General features: G+C 33.3%; 4 protein-coding genes and 1 long non-coding RNA gene across 6 annotated transcripts in view; 3 read left to right on the top strand and 2 right to left on the bottom strand.

Annotated features, from left to right (window-relative positions):
* LOC104785042 (pirin-like protein 2) lies at positions 786-2,528 on the top strand. The gene is made up of 7 exons (XM_010510166.2): positions 786-967; positions 1,061-1,110; positions 1,259-1,297; positions 1,396-1,424; positions 1,512-1,574; positions 1,671-1,771; positions 1,869-2,528. Exons 1-7 carry the CDS (start codon positions 786-788, stop codon positions 2,371-2,373), a joined length of 969 nt encoding a protein of 322 aa, XP_010508468.1. The 3' UTR covers positions 2,374-2,528.
* On the bottom strand, positions 2,982-4,347 carry LOC104785041 (ras-related protein RABA5c). The gene is made up of 2 exons (XM_010510165.2): positions 3,903-4,347; positions 2,982-3,583 (listed from the first exon to the last, which is right to left on the bottom strand). Exons 1-2 carry the CDS (start codon positions 4,234-4,236, stop codon positions 3,273-3,275), a joined length of 645 nt encoding a protein of 214 aa, XP_010508467.1. The 5' UTR covers positions 4,237-4,347; the 3' UTR covers positions 2,982-3,272.
* LOC104785039 (transcription factor bHLH129-like) lies at positions 4,653-9,241 on the bottom strand. Its single transcript, XM_010510164.1, has 6 exons — positions 8,823-9,241; positions 7,068-7,381; positions 6,178-6,309; positions 6,003-6,068; positions 5,851-5,919; positions 4,653-5,080 (listed from the first exon to the last, which is right to left on the bottom strand). Exons 1-6 carry the CDS (start codon positions 9,118-9,120, stop codon positions 5,027-5,029), a joined length of 933 nt encoding a protein of 310 aa, XP_010508466.1. The 5' UTR covers positions 9,121-9,241; the 3' UTR covers positions 4,653-5,026.
* On the top strand, positions 10,217-11,418 carry LOC104785038. Of its 2 annotated transcripts, none has more exons than XR_002037877.1 (2): positions 10,217-10,571; positions 11,041-11,418. It is a non-coding gene; the product is annotated as an uncharacterized LOC104785038 (long non-coding RNA). The 2 variants fall into 2 exon arrangements; XR_002037878.1 differs by lacking the exon at positions 10,217-10,571 and adding an exon at positions 10,762-10,951.
* Positions 24,264-24,809, top strand: part of LOC104788799 (extensin-2-like) — a 1,878-nt gene continuing 1,332 nt past the window's right edge. The window contains exon 1 of the mRNA XM_010514581.2: positions 24,264-24,803. Within this exon, the coding sequence (XP_010512883.1) occupies positions 24,382-24,803 (422 nt within the window). The 5' untranslated portion in view covers positions 24,264-24,381. The remainder of the gene's footprint in view (positions 24,804-24,809) is intronic.

Here is a 24,809-nt window from a genome sequence, read left to right as displayed (position 1 = left end):
CTTGCCAGTTTTTTAATTCATGCGAATTAGATTAGATGATAATATGTTTGTGTAACCCCAAAATTTGATGACGTCAAGGTTACATATGTGACTATGTATGCAAAAATTTACACGTGTCATGTCCCCAAGTTACACGCTGGCTAAAAAGTCTAGAGATAATCTCTTACTATTTCGTTTCACTTTTGAACTGGTCTTCGAAGTTATTATCCATATTTTAAAACTTCTAAATTGAGGGTTTAATTTATCCGAAATTATCAAATCAGATTGGTTAAAAAAAAAAAGTATTTCAAAACATTAAAGTCTTGTTACTTTTTCACTATCTCATAGCTCAAAAACTTTTTTACTTTGTCTCCTCTACCCAAAAGAAAAAAAGTTTCAGTATCAATATAGTTTGGTTATAAAATCTTTCTGTTAATGGAACATTCGACTATTTAATATGACATACTGGAAAAATAAAAAATCAAAAGCCAGATTGGAAGCTAGAGAATTACTCAATATTTAGAGATTATATCAGAAAATACTAAAAAGGTTGGATCATAATGACGTGAGGATGACACAATGCATCCCGTGAAGGTTCCAAACAATGCGGCGGTGTATGCTTTTTTTGAAGCCCCATTAGGAGGACCCCACAAACCATTCAAAAGCCGTCTTGATCCTCTCTCTAGTCTCTCTATAAATAGCCACACAGAATCACATACCCAAACACACACACACTCATCCAAATTCGTTTTATACTTATATAAGTACCGAGAAGAAAACACAAGAAGAGACTTTGTTAAAAGTACATGAGAGCTGCTGCTATAAACAGAGCAAAAACGCTTGGAGGTTTGTTTTCATTTAGGTTTACCAACATCAGATCAATGTCTTCTTCTTCCCAAGATTTCGTGTCAAGACCTGTCATCAAGAAAGTCTTCGCTAAGCTTCAGAAAGAAGGCGATGGAGCCGTCGTTAGACGCGGCATTTCCAGGTTCCTTATTAGTCTCTTCTTCAATGATTTTTCAAGTCTTGAGAAATTTTATGGGTTTTTATTTGTATTTTTTTTTTTTTTTTATGAATTCAGGAGTGAGCAAAAGTTGTTGGATCCGTTCTTGATGCTAGATGAATTCTCCGGTATATTCTTGAAAATTTCCTTTGCAAGCCAACCATTTTTATTTATTTATATTTTATCTATCCATTAAAATAAGCAGTCATTTTTATTTCTTTATTATCCATCATAAAACAAGTATTTACTCTGTTTTTTCTTCTTTCTTTGGAGCAGTTTCGCCTCCAGCTGGATTCCCTGATCATCCTCATAGAGGTCAATATCACATTACATATATAGATGACATAGACACCATTTTTTAAAATGTTTTATCCAATGTATCTCTAACATTTTGTGGAAATTATGATGAACAGGTTTTGAAACTGTTACATACGTACTAGAGGTAATTAAATAAAACATTTATGTGATTATAAATCTTTTCTAAAACGTTTTAAAATTTATCTTATACGAATTAAAAATTTTGGTTTAGGGAGGAATCACTCATCAAGACTTCAAAGGCCATAAGGGTACAATTTATGCTGGTGATGTTCAGGTATTTTACATAATAAAAAATCTTATTCAACACTTTAATTATTCAATATTCAACGATTTTAATTACTTAAAAAAGCTTCTTGACTTTTTATTACAGTGGATGACTGCAGGAAGAGGAATCATTCATTCTGAAATGCCTGAAGAAGAAATAAACAAAGGTTTACAACTTTGGATCAATCTTTCCTCCAATGAGAAAATGTAAATAAACCAACTCTCTCATATTCCACATATACATACATATTTGGAGTTTCTAAACCGGAAACTGATTCTTTCTTTATTGACTTGGTTTCGACAGGATAGAACCAAACTACCAAGAACTGTCGCATTCAGACATACCAAGAGCTGAAGCAAACGGTGTTGAAGTCAAAGTCATAGCAGGAGAATCAATGGGAATCCAATCCCCTGTTTACACGAGAACACCTACTATGTTTCTTGATTTTACTCTCCAACCAGGAGCTCACATCCACCAGAACGTTCCTGAATCATGGAACGCGTTTGCTTACGTTCTAGAAAGCGGTGAAGGTGGCTGCGTTTTCGGGTCCGGGTCCTCTAACGCTTCTCCTGTTTCGGCACACAACGTTGTGGTTTTCGGACCAGGGAATGATGGTGTTAGCGCGTGGAACAAGTCATCTTCGAAGATATTGAGGTTTGTGTTGATAGCTGGAGAACCGATTGGTGAACCGGTGGTTCAGTACGGTCCGTTCGTGATGAATACTCAAGCTGAGATTGATATGACCATTGAAGATTATCATTATGGTAAAAATGGTTTCGAGATGGCTAAGCATTGGAGGTCACAATAAGAGACCCTAATAATAATAAATCACTATTTTATTTTTTTCAACTTTATTTTATTTTATGTGTGTTTCTAATTTGGAAAATAATAAAATGAAAATATATAAACATGTATTTTTAATATCATTTGCTAAATTTGTGGGTGGGAACCCATTAAATCCGAGGCTGACTTTTTTTTTTCAGTTCCAACCTAGTAGTCATCATTACCAAGTTCTTCCACAATTAAGTCTAAAATTACAAACTGTTCATACTAATTATATATTGGTATATGAAGAAAGCATAAGACACTTTCAATGATTCTTACTTTCTTAGAATGTCTGAATGTGAATAAGACATAGACGAAACAATTGTTGATTACCAAACGCGTTTAACATGGTGAAGTGACATAAACATGATTGTTACTTTTAAGTTTAAACGTATTTGTAACTATATATAAAAAAAAAACTTTGACATTATCATTTTTGTGATGCTGATGGCAAAATATATAACTTTTCTAAATAATTTATCTCAAATTGCTATTCAACTCTTCAATTTATAAAAATAATACAATTTCTAGTAGTATAGTGATTCAAGTTCAACATTATGATTAAACTATAAAAATTGATATAACACTCTCTGTAAAAAGCTACTGGAAAATATAAAAATTGATATAACAACTCTGTAAGTTTACAAAAGTTACAAAGTAGGAAGTAGAAATGAGAGTACATAAATAACTTATACACTTCTTATCATCCAATTTCTTCTGTATCTGTGAACAAAGAAACTCAAAAATCCTTTTTTTTCTTTCTTCTTCTTCTTCTTTAACTTTCATTCAAATTGAGAGCTAAAAATAATGTCTCTTTGTCTTTTTTCTATATAAGTTAAAAGGGAGAACACGATTCAACCCGAAAACCAAACAAAGATGTTGTTACCTCGAACAGCAAGAGAAAGTCTTTGTCCCTTCGTTATCGTTCTTGACCAAACTAACACGATTCGAAGATAGTTCCTCTTTGTAAGAATCAGAGTTCAGTTGCTTTCGACTCATATTGCTATAGATCTCACGAATAACCATCTCGAAAGCCGTCTTCACATTGGTTGAGTCCAACGCAGATGTCTCCATGAAAAACAAACCTTCAGACTCCGCAAGACTTTTGCCTTCCTCAACACTCACAGCTCTTATACTCTCGAGATCACACTTGTTTCCAATAAGCATTTTTGCTACTGTTGTATCTGAATGAGCTGCATCATAAACCCAAACTTATCACAATCTGAAAGCTCAGTAGAGTATATATATATATATACAGATCCAATGTTCATCACAAGTTCTACTAAACAATCAAGACCTAATTAGAAACCTTAATGAATTAGATAATTTTGACTTGGCTTTGAATCAAAGTCTAATGAAGTCATCATCTTCATAAATCATTCAGATCTAAACATTCTCATTAGGAGCATCACTATCACAATGATTCAATCCTAAAAAAGTTCACACCTAATCAAATCTAAATCCAAATCTCAATCGAAATCAACGCTCAGATCTAAGAAAGAAAAGACATACTGTTGAGTTCATCGAGCCAGCGACCGACGTTTTCGAAAGTGGAGCTGCGAGTGATATCATAGACGACGAGAGCACCGACGGCGCCACGGTAATAAGCAGAAGTAACAGCGCGGAAGCGTTCTTGACCGGCGGTATCCCAAATCTGAGCTTTGACCTCTTTGCCGTCGATGACCATGCTCTGAGTCTGGAACTCGACGCCGATGGTTGCTTTGGAATTGGGATTGAACTCGTTGCGGGCGTAGCGGGTTAGGAGATTTGATTTGCCGACGGCGGAATCACCGATGATAACAATCTTGAAGAGGTACTCTTCACCTCTCTCGTCGTCGTCTGACATCTCTCTCTCTCTGATCGTCTTCTTTCTCTGTATTAACGCCTTTGATTTAGAAAGAGTGAGAGAGAGAGAGAGAGAGAGAGATTAATGGAAGCTTTGTTTTTGTGAGACTGTGAAATTTATATTTCCATCATTAGTAATATTTTACTTGTTAAAAAAGAAAACAAAATCTGATTTTTTTTATTAATAAGTTATCTAAAATTGTTGAAGAAAAAGAGATTTATTAATTTTCTATAAAAATTTTGTTTAAAAGAAGAAGAATAAATTCTTTTGATAATAAAATAAATGGTAGCCACTGAATTTTCCACTGATATTAAAAAAGGAAAAATATTGGTATTCCTAACTTTTTTTTTTCTTCTTCAAAAATATGATATTTGGTTTAGTTGTGGTTTAATTTATACATTTGAGTTCAGTTCACATATCAAAAATTAGGATTGAGTTGCTATATATATATATATATACACAAAGGCACATCTTTTTCGAATAACAAGTAAATGGGTTTTGCTCTAAAGCTTAGATTAACCAATTTTAAAGAAGATGAAGAAGAAAAAAATCGATTGATGGAGTTTTAAGTTAACAATTAAGGTCAAGTCTTAATTTGAGAGAGTGACAAATTAAACCACCTTCATTAACTCCAATCCATCATCATCACTCTTTCTTTTATACCTCCAAAATATTTGTTTTTTTTTCTTTGCTATGTTTCTCTTTTCTTGTCTTTTGAATTGGTTCCTTTGTTTCCTTTTCTTCTATACTTTATTTGTGACTCATACTTGGAAACATATATCATTCATGATCATCGCTTCTTGCATGCCCCACAAGTACATCTCTCCATTCCCTTTTCCAGTGACTGCACTTGAACAAATAACAATATATATACGTACGTTAGTGTGTCTGTGTGTGAAATATTATACAAACTCCGATCCATATATTTTTTGAAATCTCATTTTCCATTTGTTTGGTTTGATTTTTCTTAAAAAAGTTCAAAATCGATTCCTTTTTCCTAGCTATGCATACTTGAATAATTAATAACATAACATGTGATGTGAGTCAGTTTATGGGACCTCTCAGAATCTAACCACAAACACGACGCAGATCAATGCATTGATTGACTGAGTGATATGTATCTGTATGCCATCTATTATTATAAACATCTATCTGTATGCCTTAGCCCTCAGTAGAGCAATTATGCATAATTCTTATAGTACTTCTATATATTATGAAAGTTTAGAAGAGTATTATTAATGTTTAATAGCTGAAAATAATTTAAGTGAACCTAATCAAACACTATTATTAGAAGAACAAAGAGATCATGACATTATTTTACTTAACACTTTCTCACATGATCACCCATGATTTAGATAAACACCTTGAGTTACTTCAAAACTTAGTAGTTGTCATGTAATTTTCGCAGTGGGAAGAAAGTACGTCCGAGTAAAGATTGATATTGATCCATGAATCACTTACGTGACCACTATATATGACCATAATTATGTGTATAAAATTCTATAATTTGGCTTTATTGTAACATTTTCTCAACGTGTACAAAGGATTTATACCTTTACTTCCATTTGAGAAAATGTCACTTTGCACAACATAGATTGATATATAAGGACGCACCTCTACTTGGTGCTGAAGACCTTTGATATGTTCAACAGCCAAATCCAACATGTCTGCGTAGCTCGTTTGCTGCCAATATTTTCAAACCTTAATTATAAATTTATAAGATTACACCAAACTAAAATAAAAAAACATTAATTAGTATCCCTTACTTTATCCATATTGGGCACCAGTTCTTGTAGTTTCTTTAGCTTCCCGCTTATTCTTGTTCTTCTCTCCTATACACACACCCACAAACTAAATTTATACTCTTGTCTTCTTTAATTTCTAAATATATAATTTATGGGTCTTCAATAATAATTATCAAAATGATAGAATAAAACTAACCCTTTCAGCGATGCTACGCGGGTGAGTCGCAAAGCCGCGCTTGGCCCTAACCCTACAAGGCACCGAGTCCTCTGGGATATTCATCAAGTTCTCCATTCTCGCCATTTCCAGAGATGTTTGCGGCATGCTAAACTACAAAATCAAACCATGTATATTATGGAATTAATGAACCAACTAAACGAATATCTTAATCAAACCAACATATATAAATCAATGAAAAAAACTGTACACAAAATTTGGTAGCAAAGGGCTAGTGAACAATATACACATAAATCAATCATAAACCTCCCCAATCTATTTCCCTTATTGGCATTCGCATTCTGATTGACATCTATTTCAACTTGTAGTTCTATTGTTATATGATACACACTACAATATCATTTGTTAGCATACAACTTGTGAATCATAAATAAACCTTCTTTAGGCTATTCATTTGTTTGGATCAGTTATATATATAACAAAAACACAAAAGAAAAAGCATTTGTTTGCGAAGGACTTGAACAATATACATATGTAAGTCGTAAACCTTTTCCAAGAACTGTAATGTATAACACAAAACCAGTAATAATTTGGCTTAGACAGATTTTTCGGCAATAATTCGACTTGGAATCCTATTGCTCACTACATGGAATCTAAATTGATTTATAGATTTCATATTATATGACACACTATTATATGATTTCGTAGCATATTGTGAACCTTCCCTAAGCTTATGCAAACTAATACTAATACACAATTCCATTAAACTTTAGGAATATTCACACTCTTTTCCCCCCTTTACCAATAAGAATCCAAGAATTATTAACTTTTTTGTATAACAAGTAAGTAACTAATCTAAAAAGTATTCATACAACATAAATAGATAGAGTAACCGCGGGCATAGAAAATACCTGAGTTTCTAAGGTGAAAAAGTCGGAGTTCTTGGACCTTTTTCCGGGTTGATCAATGGTGAAACTGATATGAGAAGACGAGTTATCCCAGTTGTTAGTATGATCATTTCCAAAATTCATACTACTCGATGCGACACCGTTTATAGCCGCCGCAGCCGCTTCAACTTCCGAGATTCGCGGTAGGGAATTATGTTCTTGATGACTACTACTCCCGCCGGAGAATCTTAGCTCCGACTTCAACCTCGACGGCCCTCTCTCTCCTCCTCCTCCTCCACCGCCGCCGTATCCTCCGTTCGGCCGTCCTAGAGAAAAACCTGTTCCCTCATCCATTAACAAATCTTGATCGAAAGAGAAAGAAAGAGATGTAATGTATATAATGTAGTAATGTAGGGTTATGTTATATATCTCAGTATTTTAATAACCAGTACGATTTTTAAAAAATGTATAAGACATAGAAGAGAATGGGTCGTCTTTAGAGACTAGAGACTCGAGGACCCCTTCCTTTGTCTCTACTTATATTTTATTTATCGCCAATTTGGTAGAGAATAACAATTCATGAGAAGAATCTTTAGAAATATTCACTATTCGAATTCCTATTATTATTCTATAAAAATGACTAGTGTGTTGTATTTGTAATGTGTGTATATAATAATGCAAGAGGGGGTAAATTTTCTTGGGGCTCGCACATGGATTACAGGGGAAAGTAAACCAAATGGATACAATGAACCGACGATCAAATTGCCCAAAAATAATATAAACAATCACTCGCAACCAACACTATAGTAATAACTCGATTATATATAATGACAAGTAGGCGTATCCAAAAAATCAACATAGTGACTATGATGAAGCCATGTCAGCAGGGTCGGCCCTCATGGCTGCTTTGTCAGAAGAAAAGAGCAAGTGGGATGGATAAAATATTTTCAAGTGGAGTATAACTTTTATTTCTTTTTGCAACGATTCGTTTTTTATAACATATACTTTTGGCAAGTGTATGTTTTATATTACACGCTATTTGCATTAAATTACATTATTAAAACATACAACTTGCCACTCTTGGAAATACGTATTTGATTATTCATGCATATAAATGTGTACATATATATTATATGTGACTAATTATGATCAGCAATGGTTACTTTCTCCAGTCAGAAAATGAAAGAGAAAGGTGTGTATAAAGATCTAGAGATAGATTATAACTGTTAACTGAAGCAAATATCTATTAGAAAGATATTTTGGAAACTAACATGTGTAATAGATTTTCAGTTACGTGGTTGATGAGATCATATTGTAATTTAATTAAAAGAAAAAACAAAAGTCGTATCCCTTTTTCTATATGGAGAGAAACCAAACATTTTCCATTAATCGAAACAAAATCAAGACTACCATGGTAGATATTACAGTAAGTCAAAGTTACGCGTTAGCTAAACCAATTCACTCGTTTATGGATATATCATATAAAATAACATAGAATTATTATTTTTTAAATAATAATAATTGTTTAACACAATTATGGATTTTATTAAATTTGATTTAATTAGATAGGGTTAAAAATGAAATAATGTAAACAAAATATATTCAATAGTGCAACAAATTAACTAATATGTAAAACAAAAGTTTAACTCACTAAAGAAAAATTATTCATATGTTTATTGTGTAATCTGTAAAAATATAAGTCGGCTAGATTCAGTTCTAAATTAAATTCAAATTAATTAAGAAGCGGACGCTTTGGTGGGGTAAAAAAAGAAAAGTTACCGTTGGGATCAGTGGGAAGATGTTGGTCGTAGAATCCAGCCGGAGAGCTTCTGTGTCGGAACAAAGAAGAAGAAGAAGCTCCGGAATCAAATCCGACGGAAGATGGTTCGCCTGAGATGTAATGTCCAACGACGTTGGGATTGTGATGCTGCTGCCGCGGCGGAGGCAGAGGATGGTGGGACGTTTGAGAGCCAAGAGAGGAGAAATCACGGGTGGCTCCAGCGGCTGAGTCATATTGGTTGATATCGGCGTCGACACCGTCTGGACCGGAGGACTTAGAGGAATTAGGAGGGTACATGAATTAGAAAACGAAAAAAAAAACCCTACAAAAGTTAATCTAATGGTTAGGGAAAAAATCTTGAGAGGAGGAGAGGGTTGAGGGAAAGAGAGAGAGAGGGAGATTATGAGTAGTTGATTAATTAATATGATAAAGGAAGAGGGTTACTAATTATAGTTAGGATTGTTATAATTTAATTAATTAAAGCAATTAGGGTAACAAATTAGAGCGATGGCTTGTGGCCTTGTGCTTGACGAAGAGGGAGTCTTCGACTGCTCTCACGGTCCCCGTCAACGCACGTGCACCTCACGTGGCTGACAGATGGTGGTTTGACGTTGTTTTAAACTCTATATATAATTAATTTGTGGTGTTTTTTTTCTTCGTATAACTTAGTATCATTAATTATGGATCGAAGTGAAGATGTTGGTTGGATATGTCATATCATATGTATATAATCGTTCTGGTTTTATGGGGGTTGAATGGTTTAATTACTTTACTAGTAGAATTTTAATGCCAAAAAAACAATTAAGTGGAGTTAAATATGATGTATCGTTAATATGACCTCGGGGATGTATAGAGAGAATCAAATATCAAAATGGTGGTTTATAGAAATTTGGGTGAATACATACATGTACATAAAATCGAAGCCGCCTACATTATTTTTGGGGTAATGAAACTAATATGTAATGGTATAATTAATTATCATCATTCGTCAAGTGGGTCGTTAAGATTCCATTTTTGTATTAATAGGGGAAACAACTTGCTGTTTAACTTTGTACTTTATACTGTATTATGGTTTACAGATAGTCGGAAACTTATGATTTATTTTTGATTTTAAAAAACTATGTTTCTCGTTCATGTTTTCGTCCACCCCATATGATCCAAGACAAAGGCAGGCCATGACAAAAATAAAAAATTACAATTTTACATATATAAGATTAGTTGATTTATAAACAAAAAGTACACATGTACAGATGTACTTTTTATTAAACTATATATGGTGAACGCCCATGGATTGGGATAGAGTAGACCATTGTATTTGTTTTAAAAAACAGTTGATTTGGATTCCATTTTCCTTATATTTTGACAAAGCCCTCAATAATGCCGCCTTCACAAATATTATAACGTACCAATATGACTACGATTGCTAGTGGTGATGAGTTCAAGCTGTTTGTCGTCAATCATCCAAATCTCTTTAATCGAGTTTCTTTATCTCACGTTAAGTAGCAAAAGAATTTGTAGTCGTTCCTGCTAAAGAGCCATACTGTTGCTTAATTTTGTTGTTTCATCCCTTTTTGATAAACCGTTTTATCAATTTCTAAGTGAGTTGACATAGTCGTCACAATATCGAATCTGCAAATAGCACCATTTGCATAGTATCCAAACTAATCATACATATATGATCGCCAATTTAATTTGTGTCTATAGTTTTCCATATATAACAGTATAACACAAGTGCAAGATGAGAAGAGGTAAAACCATAGAATACAAAGCTTACTTATATCTTGTGTTTTCTTAAGCCGTATTAATATTAACGGAGATAACGAGGTTTCTCTTAGTAATTTGTTGTTTTGATCAACTATATATTTTTATCTAATTATTAATCTTGTAATTATACATTTGTAACACAATTTCTTTGCTTATTTTTTATTTGGAGAAAATATTCAATTTTATTTTATTGTAATTATTTATGTAAATGACTTAATTATCAAAATTATTTATAAAAATTGAAACTAATTTTAACATCGATTTATGTAGATCAAATAATTACTAAAATTGAATAGTCAAACCGGTTGAGCTAGAAGAGATTGGATATAAGCTAGTGGCATATCCAATCTCTCAAGCGATGCAGGTGACAAATCTTTCTGTTTCTGCCAATAGTAGTGTGTAACATCACCGTGTTAGCAAATAGAATTAAATAATTTTGTGGAACTTTTGCAGGATGCTCTATTGGCAATTAAGGGTGAGCAGCAGTAGCGTCTATGGTTATCAACGGGAGGCTCAAGATGATCCAAAACAGAGAGAGGACCCGATTGTTTGAAATCATAACACCTGAGGTTTATAATAAACCAAGAAACCCTTTTCGAGGATATGGTCACGATCTCTGAGGATCAAAATCATCGGATACTATTTGTGACATTTGGTCTCAAACACTTTAATATCATGTGGTAATATGGAGTTGTTTTGATTAAGACAATATTTGATGAAAGCTTTAGATAGGAAAAACAAATGTTTGTTTAAGACTTTGATCTTGACAAGAAATCGCTTTGGTTTTAATTTCTAATAGTAGACTATAGCTTAATTTGTGTCTTTAGACTCTTTTTCTTTTTTTTTTGGTATAAAACTGATGTGTGAGGAAAACAAAAAATGCATGAGAGTGGTCCTACCCAGTGGCGGACCTATGTAGAAGGAAGGGGGTCTAAAATAATAAAATGAATGTTTTTGCATGTGAATCAATCAGGTATCAGTAGCACAGTTGGTTAATTCCCCCTAGATTGACCCTTTAAACCACAGTTCGATTCTCCCATATTGCACCAAAACTATAATTTTTACATTTGAACAGTTTTCTAAAACAGATTGGCCCCCTAATTTTTTCCTCTGGGTCCGCCACTGGTCCCACCCTCTTTGTTATAAGACTCGATCATTGGCTCATTTCCCCTAATATATTCCTATAACCGAAAAAAAATAATCTTTGCATATTCTGTAGGTCCACACATGTGTAGTATTGAGATTTGAGATTGTTACATCTAAAATCGTATTCTTGAACAAAAAAAAAATAGATTATTTTCTAAACATTAGTCTGCGAAATCAATAATTTCTAATTTACATAAATCTATTTTACTTTGGTATGATCCATCAGTCAATGTCGAGATTCAGTCCGTGCCAGTGCCACCTAACTCTGTTCCATCACCGCTATGTCATGAAGCCACCGCAAAGTCATCAAACCCCTTGGAGTCTTTACAAAACCCCCAACAGAAACAGAATTTGATTTCCAGTCCATCAAGAAATAACAGGCCCATTAAGAAAATGCGTCATTTGGACCAGGTTAATTCTAATCCCTTCTTTTTTTTTTTTGTTCAATTCAAAATTAATAAATTTCAAAACTTTTACAGAAAAGGTTTTAATTTTTTTTTTCCATTCAATTGTTCTTTTCACCTTTTCTAATATTTTTAATAATGAAAATTTGTATACTAAGTTTATAAGACAATGCGAGAGAACTAACCCAATTTGGATGTTTGCTATTAGCTAGCAAATTTCAAATGAACATACAGTACATGCTTTGTTTCTAAAAAGGAAATATATTATATATCTAAAGACTACTTTTTTGCGAAACTTGCAAATATTGACGTAATTATATTTTATTACTTTTAAAATTTTATATTTTCACTGTAATTTATCTGTTAATTACTGTATGTACGTTGACATAAACCATGTATACAATAAGTCAATAACTAAAAGATGACATTGGTTATTTGATCCAATCATTTTCAACTTCATGAAAACTAACTAATTATAAGTGATTCTGATTTCCAAGTATGAAACTCCAAATGTTGATGTATGCTCAGCGCATTTCTTACGTATACAATTATTTAAAAAGTTTTTGCTGTTGTTTTTTTTATTGGAAAAGTTTGCGATTAATGTATGAGTTTAGTAATGACTACCTAATACCCATATATGCTAGAAAACTAAGTTAATTAATTCCAAGTATATTTATATTATGTTTACGAAAACCGAATTTATCGATGTTGTGATGAGTTAAACTGACTTGTTTCATAAAATTTTGGTTTTGGTATTAGTGTTTAAGTGGTGATATTAATTCTAATTGGACAAATGCTCTACTCGTTACAACTAAATGCTGATGAGTCAACACGACGAGCTTGACGAATTTGATATAATTGCGACGAGGTTTCAACCCTATATATGGATCAGACTGATCATGACCTTTTAAAAATTGTGAATCCGTAAAGGTCATACATAACTTCAGATTTTTAATATTTGGATTTTGTTCTACCACAATATCCCCTACCAAACACCAATTTTTCTATGTAACTTCTTCCTTTTGCTTTTGAGATATCTATTTAATTGTAGCTCTTAAATCATTCACAAAACTAATTGTCATGTGCTTCACGTAAAATCTCTTGCTACCATAAGAAAAAATACCCTGGAAATTAAAACATGTGAGAAAAAGGGTTAAAAAGTGAAGAGAATAGCTCACACAAATTAAGATATCATCGAATTTACTTTCTTAGTCATTTTCAAAAATTAAGACAGCTACAAGCACCAATGATATAAAGATCACATGTAAATGGGATTAAGGAAATGTTTTATCAATTAAGAAGAAAGCTTCTATAGCAGTGCACTAGAAAGTCTATAAAGATAATTAACTTTACTTTAGCCCTAGAAAGGAAAGACTCTAAGCTCTTTTTTCACGCCCTTTCGGGCATAGCCATCATGAAGTAGATATTGGTACTCTCTTATGCAGCAAATACTGAAATAAAAATTCCAACTGACTTTTTATTTTCTTTTAATTTCTTTTTCAATTTCCTTATATCTAGATTTCGCTTGCAGCAGTACTTTGGTACGAAAATTATGATCATTACGATATGTGGTTAATGTAGTCATTGTGGTATGAATAGTACTTTTGAAGTGTACTGTCATTATTATCATTACTCGATAATGATGATGATAGTTAAAAACTATAATTAACATTATTTTACTAAAGATTTAGAAGTTAGATCGTTAACAATTTTAGATACATGATGCTCAGGTCTGTCGCTTAAAGAAAAGAAGAAGGTGTACATAAATAAGTAAAAGAAAAGAAAAAAAAAATGATGAGAACGAGAAAGACATGGTACGAAGAGCATACGAGTCAGGAAATAAATGATCTCTGACAACTGTAAGATGTTGTATTTTGTTTATTAATTGGATATTAATAACTTAAATAAGCTCTAATACGTTAATCTGTCATTTTCCTAATATAATTTGTTATTCGTATTAGTTGACGGGTAAGTTCTTAAGTAAAACGGGACTCGTAAGCAGCAAAGAGTTATAATGATATATGGAATGTGAGTTATTTATCTCTATACTGCGACGTGGACATTACTATGTGAAAATGTGCTGCACGTAACATATTTATAACTAATCTCTTTAAAGTTTTAAAATTTTCAAATATTGTAAAATTTAGGTTCATAGTTCTTTATGTTTAAAACGCAATGACAGAAAATAAACTTTTAACATAAATTGTCAACACTATGCGATAAACCTCGTGGACCATTGTTTTTCAATACGTATTAATATTATTAATTAGTTTACAACAATATGATTACATCTTTCTTTTTTTTGTTAAAGAGCAATATGATTAAATCTCCTTTCTAAAAACAAACAGAACAAACGAATATGACTAAATCTTTAACAAAAAAAATGATTAAATCATCATATGTAACTAGTTAAACACATTAAAGATATCAACTTAAAATTCATATTAATGTAAGTATGTACACCAAATATTTGTAGGAAAGGTTAAAGCCTGAAGTTGATAAAGCCTTAAGTTAAGAAGAGGTACTATTAAAATTATGAGAAAAATGCTTTTTTTTTGGTAACTTGAAATAAAACATATTAGCTAAAACTTATTATGAACATCACACAAAAAAAACAGTGAAAAATACTAACAAGAAATTTGAGAAAGTTATTTGTAATAAAAAAAACAACTATAATAGTAGTGGTAGATTGTAGAATTTTCATTAAAAAAATTTAAAAAATCTATTTTTGGATAAAACAACATATTTTATACATGTTTTCCGGTAAAGGAATTGCTTGAGCTGAATTCAAAGAACGGACATTTGGCCTTTACCATTCTGTCTAACGAGTTACATAAATCTCCTTGTCGCACTGAGGTTTTAGTGGCTGAAAAGTTCTAAATGGTCCAAGAACAAAAAGGGATCCGAAGAGGTATGCTACTATTAAATTGTCCAAGCGTTATATGGATAATCATGAGAAAAATGCTTAAGTTGATAATTAGTACTGGTTTTGTTCAAAATGTTAGAATTAGGCTACAAAAGAACAAAAAAAAAAAAAAGAAGCTGCTCAAAGGATTATTATTAACCGTGGATTGAATTGGAAGAAATTTGTGAAAGCTTAGAATCTAGAAATAGGTGATTTTATCACATTTGGTGAAATATTTTATGTGTTCCGTGAATGAAAAATTGTTGTACACATCTTCAAGCTTATAGGTATAGTAGCGACCGCCGACCAGTATATATTAGTGGACAAATCTTTCATATATTTTATTTTGTTTGCTTTTTTTTTCCCTGGTTAGTGAAGGAATCATTCGTGGACAATTTTGACAGCCTAACCACAACCATTGGTTAATCTTATAAACCAAAAACTGAAATTTGGTTAATGTTCATGAAAACAAAAGGTTAATCTCAAAACATCGTCGGTTAACTGATCCTAATATATATATAATTAAGCAACTAATACTTTTTATTTTAAAGAATATTCATCGAGTCGATACCTATAAGAGCATCTTTACTAGGAGCAAATTCCAAGATAGAGCAGCTTAAGAAAGTATGGACATGGCCACCTTCTATATGATTCATATATTCAATAATTATTAATCAGAATAAGAACAAAAATAATGAAGAGTTGTTAAATATACTGTATTCGCAAATCGCAAGAATAAAAAATTAAACAAACAGAGACCTAAAGATGAGACATACGAGGGGGGCTAAGTTAGTTGTTGGAGGATGCTATCAAGATTACGCCGCCGTGGGGTCCCTTAGAGCCAATCAGCCAACTGTTAAAATCGACATAAGTAAAATGAATGACTTGTTTTAGGATGCATAGACTTACCATTCGAAAGACCGCGAGCTAATAATATAACATCCAAACCTTCTTAGTGGGAAACTTCCATTAAACTGTCTATGTAAAGAAAGAAAAAGACTCTTGTGTGAACTAACATCCTGTTTCATGTTATTCAATTTTGGTAATGACATATACTTGATACAGTTTTGTCACTACTATGCCTCTCTGATAACTTTGTAGCAGTTAGGGTTAAACTGATCTTTTGGTATTTAAAACCTGAAAAATCAAAAACTGATAATTGATGGCTGCTAATTGGATTTAGATATTGGCAACAAAGTCAAGTCAGCTTATGGAGTAACCGGTTGAGCCGGTGCACGAATGCCTTGACAGAAAATGTGGCCATGTGATGTTATAATTAAGCAATGTATGTGGAAGTGCCTATGAAAGTATGTTTGGGCACAATAATTCCAACATTTTGTTTTTTGTTGATTGTCGACTCATATTTGTTGATACCTTTGAATTGTTTGCTTTTTGTTATTTAAAACTGTGGATTATTTAAAGGGTTGGAATTTCAGAAAATTTTGGTCTTTCTTTTACAAGAAATGAAATGAAATATAAAAGGGACACAATATAAAACGTATTTTTGCGTGGTTCACTCAATATCTGAATTTCTAGGATTTTTTTCTCTCTCTTTCTCAAGTTTGGGACCAATTTTCTCTTTAGTGGCACATGACTCCTCTCTTTAAATGTTAAGTTTTTACCTTTAAAACAAAAGTTAACTCTAATATGAATTTTTGGCCGTATCTTAAACAAAGTATATGAGGAATTCTAATCTATATAGGAGTGGTAGCGTATAGTAGATATATGTTTTGGAAAATTGTGGGGGTTATACTATTTTGTGGTGTTTGTCATATTTTAATGTACAAAAGAACAACAATTCTATTATAACACCGAAATTACAAAATTTAATCCAAAGATAGTATTATTACTAACAAATTTAATAACTAAACTGTGTAACTAATATCAATATAATATATAAACATATATCTCGATATAATGTGTGACTAAGGAAAACCAATACTTTTCTCTTACAATTATATATATCTTGTTGATAGTTAATCCGTCCGTACATATATATATATATATGTAACATCGGTCAAGTTTAAATTTTGTGATGATGTTGATTTAATTATTCAAGGTTAGAATGTGTCGGTGAAAATTATCTAACTTATAAAGATATACTTTTCTTGTTTTTGTCAAAGCTTATTAGATATACCTGTTATCTTTGTTGCTCAATTTGATAATTAAATCGTATGAGTTGAGTTTTACTAGTCAATATAGCATGTTAGTTGAATAGCTATTGTTAAGTACGTAAGTAAGAATCGATTTAGTTATCTAATCTAGCAAGTGACATATTTATGCGAAGATTAATCAATTATGCGCTGGAAATTATTACGTGTACGTCCACGCATGTAGTTTTGGGTACAATTAGCGTTGAAGTAAAAATACGGAGTTTGCGATTTGTTTTCTGATCAGTATGTAAAGAAAAAAAAAACAATCGCTCTTACTAAATAAACAATGTTACAATGACATAATTACTTACAACTAGCAGCTAGAATACTGTCAAGTGTCATTCGTTGATGAGGACACGAGGCAATTTCAAATTTGATTTTATAGGTATAATTTGACAGTTTCCAAGATCTTTGTTTTTAATACTACTAATTTATAATTTTGATTAGTTTAATAGACTCAAAAAAATTCAGTGTCCAATAATAATAACAATAAAAAGAAAAATACATAAACGCTTCACAATTCGCACGGACGTGTCTATGCTATTATGTGAATAGAGTACCTAATACATACATTCCATGCCAAACCCCGACTCGTGGTTTAAGTTCTGTGAGGATAAAGATCTTTTCTCCCAGACACGATAATCGAGGGACCTTCACTGCAACTCTCCTCCTCCGACGTCGGTAAAGGAAAACCTTGCCGGCATCGGGACATAACCAGCGTCTCTATTTCCTGTTCTCGCTCTTGCAATCTAGTTTTCTTTTTCGTCCTTTATTATCTTTTTCCCCCCGTTTACCTCCCCTTGACCCTCCCCACCGACATGCATCTAGCCGATCTACAATCCAAAGAGGACAGTTGCTGGTCGGAGTCTTCCAACTCTTTACCGCTTCCAAACTCTTTCTCGGAGATGCCTTTTGAAGACCCTTCTTCTGTCAGATCTGGTTTTCTGATCCACCAAGAGGAGCAACTAAACCAGGTAATCTCGATGGCAGGAACAGATCCTCGTCCATCAGATGTGCCCTGCCTGGTGGAAACGTCGACGGTACACGATGGCTTCCTCTTCCTGGTATCGTCTTCCTGTACCGGAGATTTGAAGCTCCTAGGGTCCCTTTCAAAAGCTTTAAGCCCCGATTCGAACCCCCAATCATCTTTCCTCCCTTCACCGGAGATGTTCGAACCCCTGAATCAGACATCTGCTCAACCCGGCCGCCGCGCAAACTTTCCTCTGCCCTCGACTGCGAAACTAGGTTTCCTGCCGTTGGGCCCATTTCTCCTCGGCCCGTTAAGGTTCTTGAGCCCATTAACAAAAGATGTCGCTTTCGATCTTCCCCTGCTCTCATCCAGGTTTGAGCGGAACTCATATCTCTCATACTCTAGTCAATATGTGTGTAGGCTTATGGAACCATTTGTTCGAAGACTGCATTTGGAAAATAACCCACCACTGTTGTTAGATTGGTTAGAGATAGATATAGGAAACCTGTTTTTAGATCGAATCATTGATTCTGCTTTGAAAGTTAGAAGCTTGAATGAACTCGGCATTATGATCCAGACCATTTGGCGCTGTGATTACCGATGTATCTTCAGGCCTTCTTCCTCATCACCATGTATGCTTATCGAGACCCCTAAAACGCAATATATCAACTTGTTGAAGTATCCTACAAAAAACCTGAAGTTCAGTGGCATTATGACCCCATCTCCATGGAGTGGGAGTTACCACCGTAGCTATCAGAGTTCCACATCGAAGCATAACATCTCCAGAACCATCACCACCACCCGGGTTACAACCCACCGAATCCCTGCCAAGGCAATGCTTCAGCTTTTGCCCCTCTCCCCGGAGAGCTATTTGGCCCTGATTCACCTCTCAACGTCACTAAGTCATATGACCGTGACTACTTTGTCAGCACTCGGATCCGTCGATGTTGATCAGTCTTGCAACCATGATCTCACCTGTCTCAGCTTGCTTCTTAGTGGCTGCCTCACAGCTCTCTTGGACTATTGCTTGATATTTTTTTATCTTCTTGTTTATGACTTTGGGGAAAGTCTACCTTTGTAATCTCTTTAACCTGTTGAACTTTGGAATCTCAATTCCTTTCCTCTGTATTGTTTCTATTTGAATNGAGTTCCACATCGAAGCATAACATCTCCAGAACCATCACCACCACCCGGGTTACAACCCACCGAATCCCTGCCAAGGCAATGCTTCAGCTTTTGCCCCTCTCCCCGGAGAGCTATTTGGCCCTGATTCACCTCTCAACGTCACTAAGTCATATGACCGTGACTACTTTGTCAGCACTCGGATCCGTCGATGTTGATCAGTCTTGCAACCATGATCTCACCTGTCTCAGCTTGCTTCTTAGTGGCTGCCTCACAGCTCTCTTGGACTATTGCTTGATATTTTTTTATCTTCTTGTTTATGACTTTGGGGAAAGTCTACCTTTGTAATCTCTTTAACCTGTTGAACTTTGGAATCTCAATTCCTTTCCTCTGTATTGTTTCTATTTGAATGAATGGAAACCTACCTTTGATCAAAAAAAAAAAGAAAAAAGAGTACCTAATACATATACGTCCATGTATGAATATATGTCAGTGTGGTTTTCAACAAAAAGACATCTACGATATTTGAAATCTCTCGAGGGTTTTATTATGTTCTTATAATTTCTTTTTTTTTTGTTACGAATATTAATTTTGGTTTCGTCTCAATTTGCTTATATATACTTCAACTACGTGAAAACGTTAATCGATAGGATACAGACGTCTCGCAAAATGTCTTCTAACAGGATATAATTAAGTTCTAATTTTGTATGCAAAATGAAGAACTTATCTTGTAGTAATTAACGTTTTCTATAATGATAATTATTGTATAGAGACTTCAGACTTATATTAGTCATTATAAATAAGAGACTAAAGCTAATCATTGCCTTTGAAAAGTATTACAAGACAGTATTGTTTGACATGTTAAAAAATAATTGTTTTTAACTTTTTAAAAATAAACCCTCATTTACGACAGGAGAATGTATATTACCTTACATGTGGTGTGGTGTTATTTAAAATAAATATTTTAATAAAGAACAATTGTTTTGTCGTGAAGGGTTTCGATTGTAGCTTTCGTTCTCGAAGTCTGATTATCATATCCTTTTCTGATTGTAATGGGGTTCGATTTGGTGACAATTTCTCGATTTTTTTCTCGTAGTTAATGTTTTATTATATCAATATAAATATCGTTAATTAACACACACATACACATATATATATATATATATATATATTTATATACATGTAGATTAGTTGTTTGTGATAATATTGTCCATGCGTGAGCAGAGCAGCGTGACGACCATCCCGAGTAAATGATGATCCTAGAAGAAAATGGCTTTAAAACCTATGAGTATAATTTATCTATCACCAAAGTAATTTCTTGCCTGCACATGATCCCGATACTTGTGTCAGATCTCTGTACATTGTCTATAGTTTCTGACAATATAGAAGAATAAAATGTTTTTTTTTTAATAGTTATATTAACATTTAATTTTGAGAGATTACTACAAAACAAAAACAATTAAAATGCTAACCGTTAAAGTAACTAATTGTTTGCCGTAATATTGTATCAAGTATAAACTTATAAACTTTAGCGGTGCTAACTTTTCATCTACGTAATTGCCAAAGTAATCCTATTGGGTTTAAAATTTTTCAAATTTCAAATTTAATATTTTAAATCATAATGTTGATTTAGTCTTTTCCTACTTCGTACGTGTAAAATCAGGTGATGAAACGTTAACATTGGGTTAAATCAAATCTCGATATACCTTTTATATATGTATATATATATTGCAAATCATAAGCACGTGTCAATAGTTATAATCATAAACCAATGTAAACTTAAACTTGTGTCATATAAATTTAAACGTTCAAAACAGTATAATAAACGATTCCATCTACATGGTAACTACTAACCAAAGTTCCCTCACAATTAATCGATTGTGGTATTACACGCATGAATACCACCGAAACTATTGACTGCTAGTATTGCAACTTGTGTTTTTAAACACATCTACATATAAATCAAGAAATAAAATGGCATACACAAAATAGGGTTGTTACAAACGAATTCTAGATAAACAACCAAAACCAAAGGTACTTTTATTCAATATACTTCCCCTTAGAGTTCTTTCGTGGCACGCCATTGACTAACGACTAGGGAATCCTATAACATTTTTAAGTGTTAGTTAGTTGGTCCTAATTACGATAGGGTAGTAGATATTACTAAAAGCTATAGAGCAACTAATTCTCTGTAAATTTTACGAAATACACAGACACATTTGTTGATAATTAATAATACTATTTTGGGTTTTAAAAAAGTTCTACATTTATATTCATCTTTCCATGAGTAATCCAAAGTTTGGCCCTAGCTATAGAGTAACTTATTGATAATAAATAATCTTTTAAAAGTACATACTTATTCATTAATCATTAATAATATTATCATGGTATCAAATTTCCAACATCAAGTTTTCTCTGATGTGACGCTAAACTTACCAACGACGACTATGGTACTTATGAAACTTTTTACTATGTATTACTTATAAAGTTCTTTTTCTTATATACTAATTTACATGAACATTAATTGACTGATACATGTGACCAATCGAAGTGCAGAGGATTTATCAACTTTATCGTGAAAAAATAATTATTTTTGTCTAGATTAAATTTGAGGAATCCTTGGTGTATCTGTATCACATCTTTTTGTGTGGAAAAAGGTTTATCCGCCCATGTGCTTTCTTGCTAATTCTTTTCAAACTCTAACCACTCTTTAACTTTAATAATCGATAGTTAAAATTCTAGAATTAATATCAAAACTATGAAGATAGAAAAAAAAACGTGATATGCTAAGCATATACCGTAACACTGATATAGACCGGAAAGTTATAAATTGAAAGAAAACTATAAGTAGTCCCACCACAAATGTATGGCCTGATCATATATGTAAGCTCAGATTAATTGACCAGTCTAGCTATAACCATTTTTGTTTAATATCTCCCAGCATTTATATGCTTTTTATAAGGATAAATTTATAATAATGTGGGCAGCCTAAGTAGTATTACAATTTTTCTGCACCTTCTTTGGGAAACAAATAATTATACTTTTTGACGACATAAATAATTATTTCTTTGCACGTTAAAAAATGTTCAACCTACATTTATGCTTGCAGTTTTGTAATTAGCCTTTAATGTTCATATCTTTACTTCTGTCTTTCCTTGTCTTTTACATATAACCATTTGTGTGTTACAGCAGAGAGTTTCCAAATCTGAAAAACAAGAATAACTTGACTTTGTTTCGGACTAATCATTAAGTTTTGATTAGGTCATGCCATTTATTTCTCATGTGCCATAATACCATGAACCTAGTCATATAAAATAAAGATACGAGTAAAAAGGTTAAAATTACTCTGTTCATGTTATTACTACCAGTCTACCACGATAAAGCCTGCAATCCCACTAACAGTAAGTTTCACTCAACATGCTATATTTTCTTTTGTCACAATTACATTACTCACAATTGAGATTGCACATGCACTCTATACTTAATATGTCCTTCTGTACATACAATGAAAAAGTATATGATCAACAAGGAGTAACCGATTAATTTTTTTTTGAACGGTCAATTATATGACACAACTTAAATGCTAAACGGAACTAAATTTTAGGTTATGTTATACACTTATACTATATACTAATACTATTAACAACTACAGTAGATAAGTGTGAAGCGAGTCGACGCGGTATTATACACCGAGTCAGAAGACGCTACCTCGCATATATTAAAATCCATTTTTATGTCACAAATCAAAGTCGTTGGTGTTAAATTTGATCTGGTTTAGTTTAAATGAAACTTTGTATTATATAACTCGGTTTCATCTTATAATACAGCTGTCTTCCCATTGATCGCGTAGGTTTCTTATGTCGTCAGACATTTTAAGACATTTGACTTTACTCATAATCATCCTTTTCTGTACATTTTTTTGCTTGTTAAGGTTTTAATTACCCTTTCTATATATGATGTGGTTCTTCAGAAGCATTAAGTGTTTTTTTTGTACTATATGTTTGTAGTTTCTAAATTTATGACTTTGGAAAAATTAGGAACGTTCTGGCNTCCGCCGGTTAAGTCTCCTCCTCCTCCGTATTACTATCATTCACCGCCGCCGCCGGTTAAGTCTCCTCCTCCACCATACTACTATCACTCTCCTCCCCCTCCGGTTAAATCTCCCCCTCCCCCATACGTTTACTCATCACCACCACCACCGCCAAAGTCATACACGCCACCGTACTACTACTCATCACCACCTCCTCCAGTGTCATACCCTCATCCTCACCCACACCCACATCCACTTGTCTTCAAAGTTGTTGGTAAAGTGTATNCGAGCACCCATGACACAAGTTATAAATATCTTTTACGTGTAATCATTTACTTTGAATTATTTTATAGCTTTCTTTTGACTGTATACGTATAAGAGTGTGTAATATACACGATTTTTAACATTTACGGAATGTCGGTAAATATAAAAAAGAAATTATATCACNCTTCCATGTGTTCAATAATGAATTTTAATCTTGGCAGATTCCTTAGTTGACTAGATAAGATATGTTATATTTGATGATTAATTCTAGGATAAACTATATGCTCGTAGCATTGTATTGTAAAGTGGTGGTTGCATGTAATATAGATTATTTAATTAGTGGAGAAAAGAAAACGATATTAAGTCAAGAAAAAGANATATTTTTTAAAAATGATCTGATTGACATATCTATGTATAATTATATCAATTAGAATTAGTTTGGCTTTATTTCAATCCGGTGGTTGGAGATTAGTTTTCTCAGACAATGGAAATTTCCTGATCTATTAGCTTGTTTATTATAAAACTAACAAAACCAATAATTGCCAGCTAATAACGAAATTTAAATAACAAAACCTAGAAGAAAAGAAAAAATAACGAAGATATTGAATTGGTCCCTTGTGAACAAAGCCCACCTCCAACGTCTACTTTTTCTCACTATAAAAACAACTCATTTCCATGCAGAAACACAATCAATCACTTCTTCTTCATCTTCCTCAAATACAAAGACATTTTTTCTTCTTAAATAATATTGGAGAAAACAAAGATAGTCTTAACCAAGACTGAAAATTATCAGGTGAAGAATGGCGACTCCGGCATGGAGCCATGCCAAGGCTCAATGGGTAGTCGCCATGTTGGCGTTACTCGTTGGCTCGGCTATGGCTACCGAACCTTATTACTATAGCTCTCCTCCGCCACCTTACGAGTACAAATCTCCACCGATTCCGGTTAAATCTCCGCCACCTCCTTATGAATACAAATCTCCTCCCCCACCGGTCAAATCTCCTCCTCCTCCTTATTACTATCATTCACCGCCCCCGCCGGTTAAGTCTCCTCCTCCTCCTTATTACTATCATTCACCGCCGCCGCCGGTTAAGTCTCCTCCTCCTCCTTATTACTATCATTCACCGCCCCCGCCGGTCAAGTCTCCTCCTCCTCCTTATTACTATCATTCACCGCCCCCGCCGGTCAAGTCTCCTCCTCCTCCTTATTACTATCATTCACCGCCCCC

The sequence above is a fragment of the Camelina sativa genome, chromosome 5 (genome assembly GCF_000633955.1).
Source record: "Camelina sativa cultivar DH55 chromosome 5, Cs, whole genome shotgun sequence".
Taxonomy (NCBI): domain Eukaryota; kingdom Viridiplantae; phylum Streptophyta; class Magnoliopsida; order Brassicales; family Brassicaceae; genus Camelina; species Camelina sativa.
Note: the sequence above shows the minus strand (reverse complement) of the source record. Positions and strands in the feature narration are given on the sequence as shown.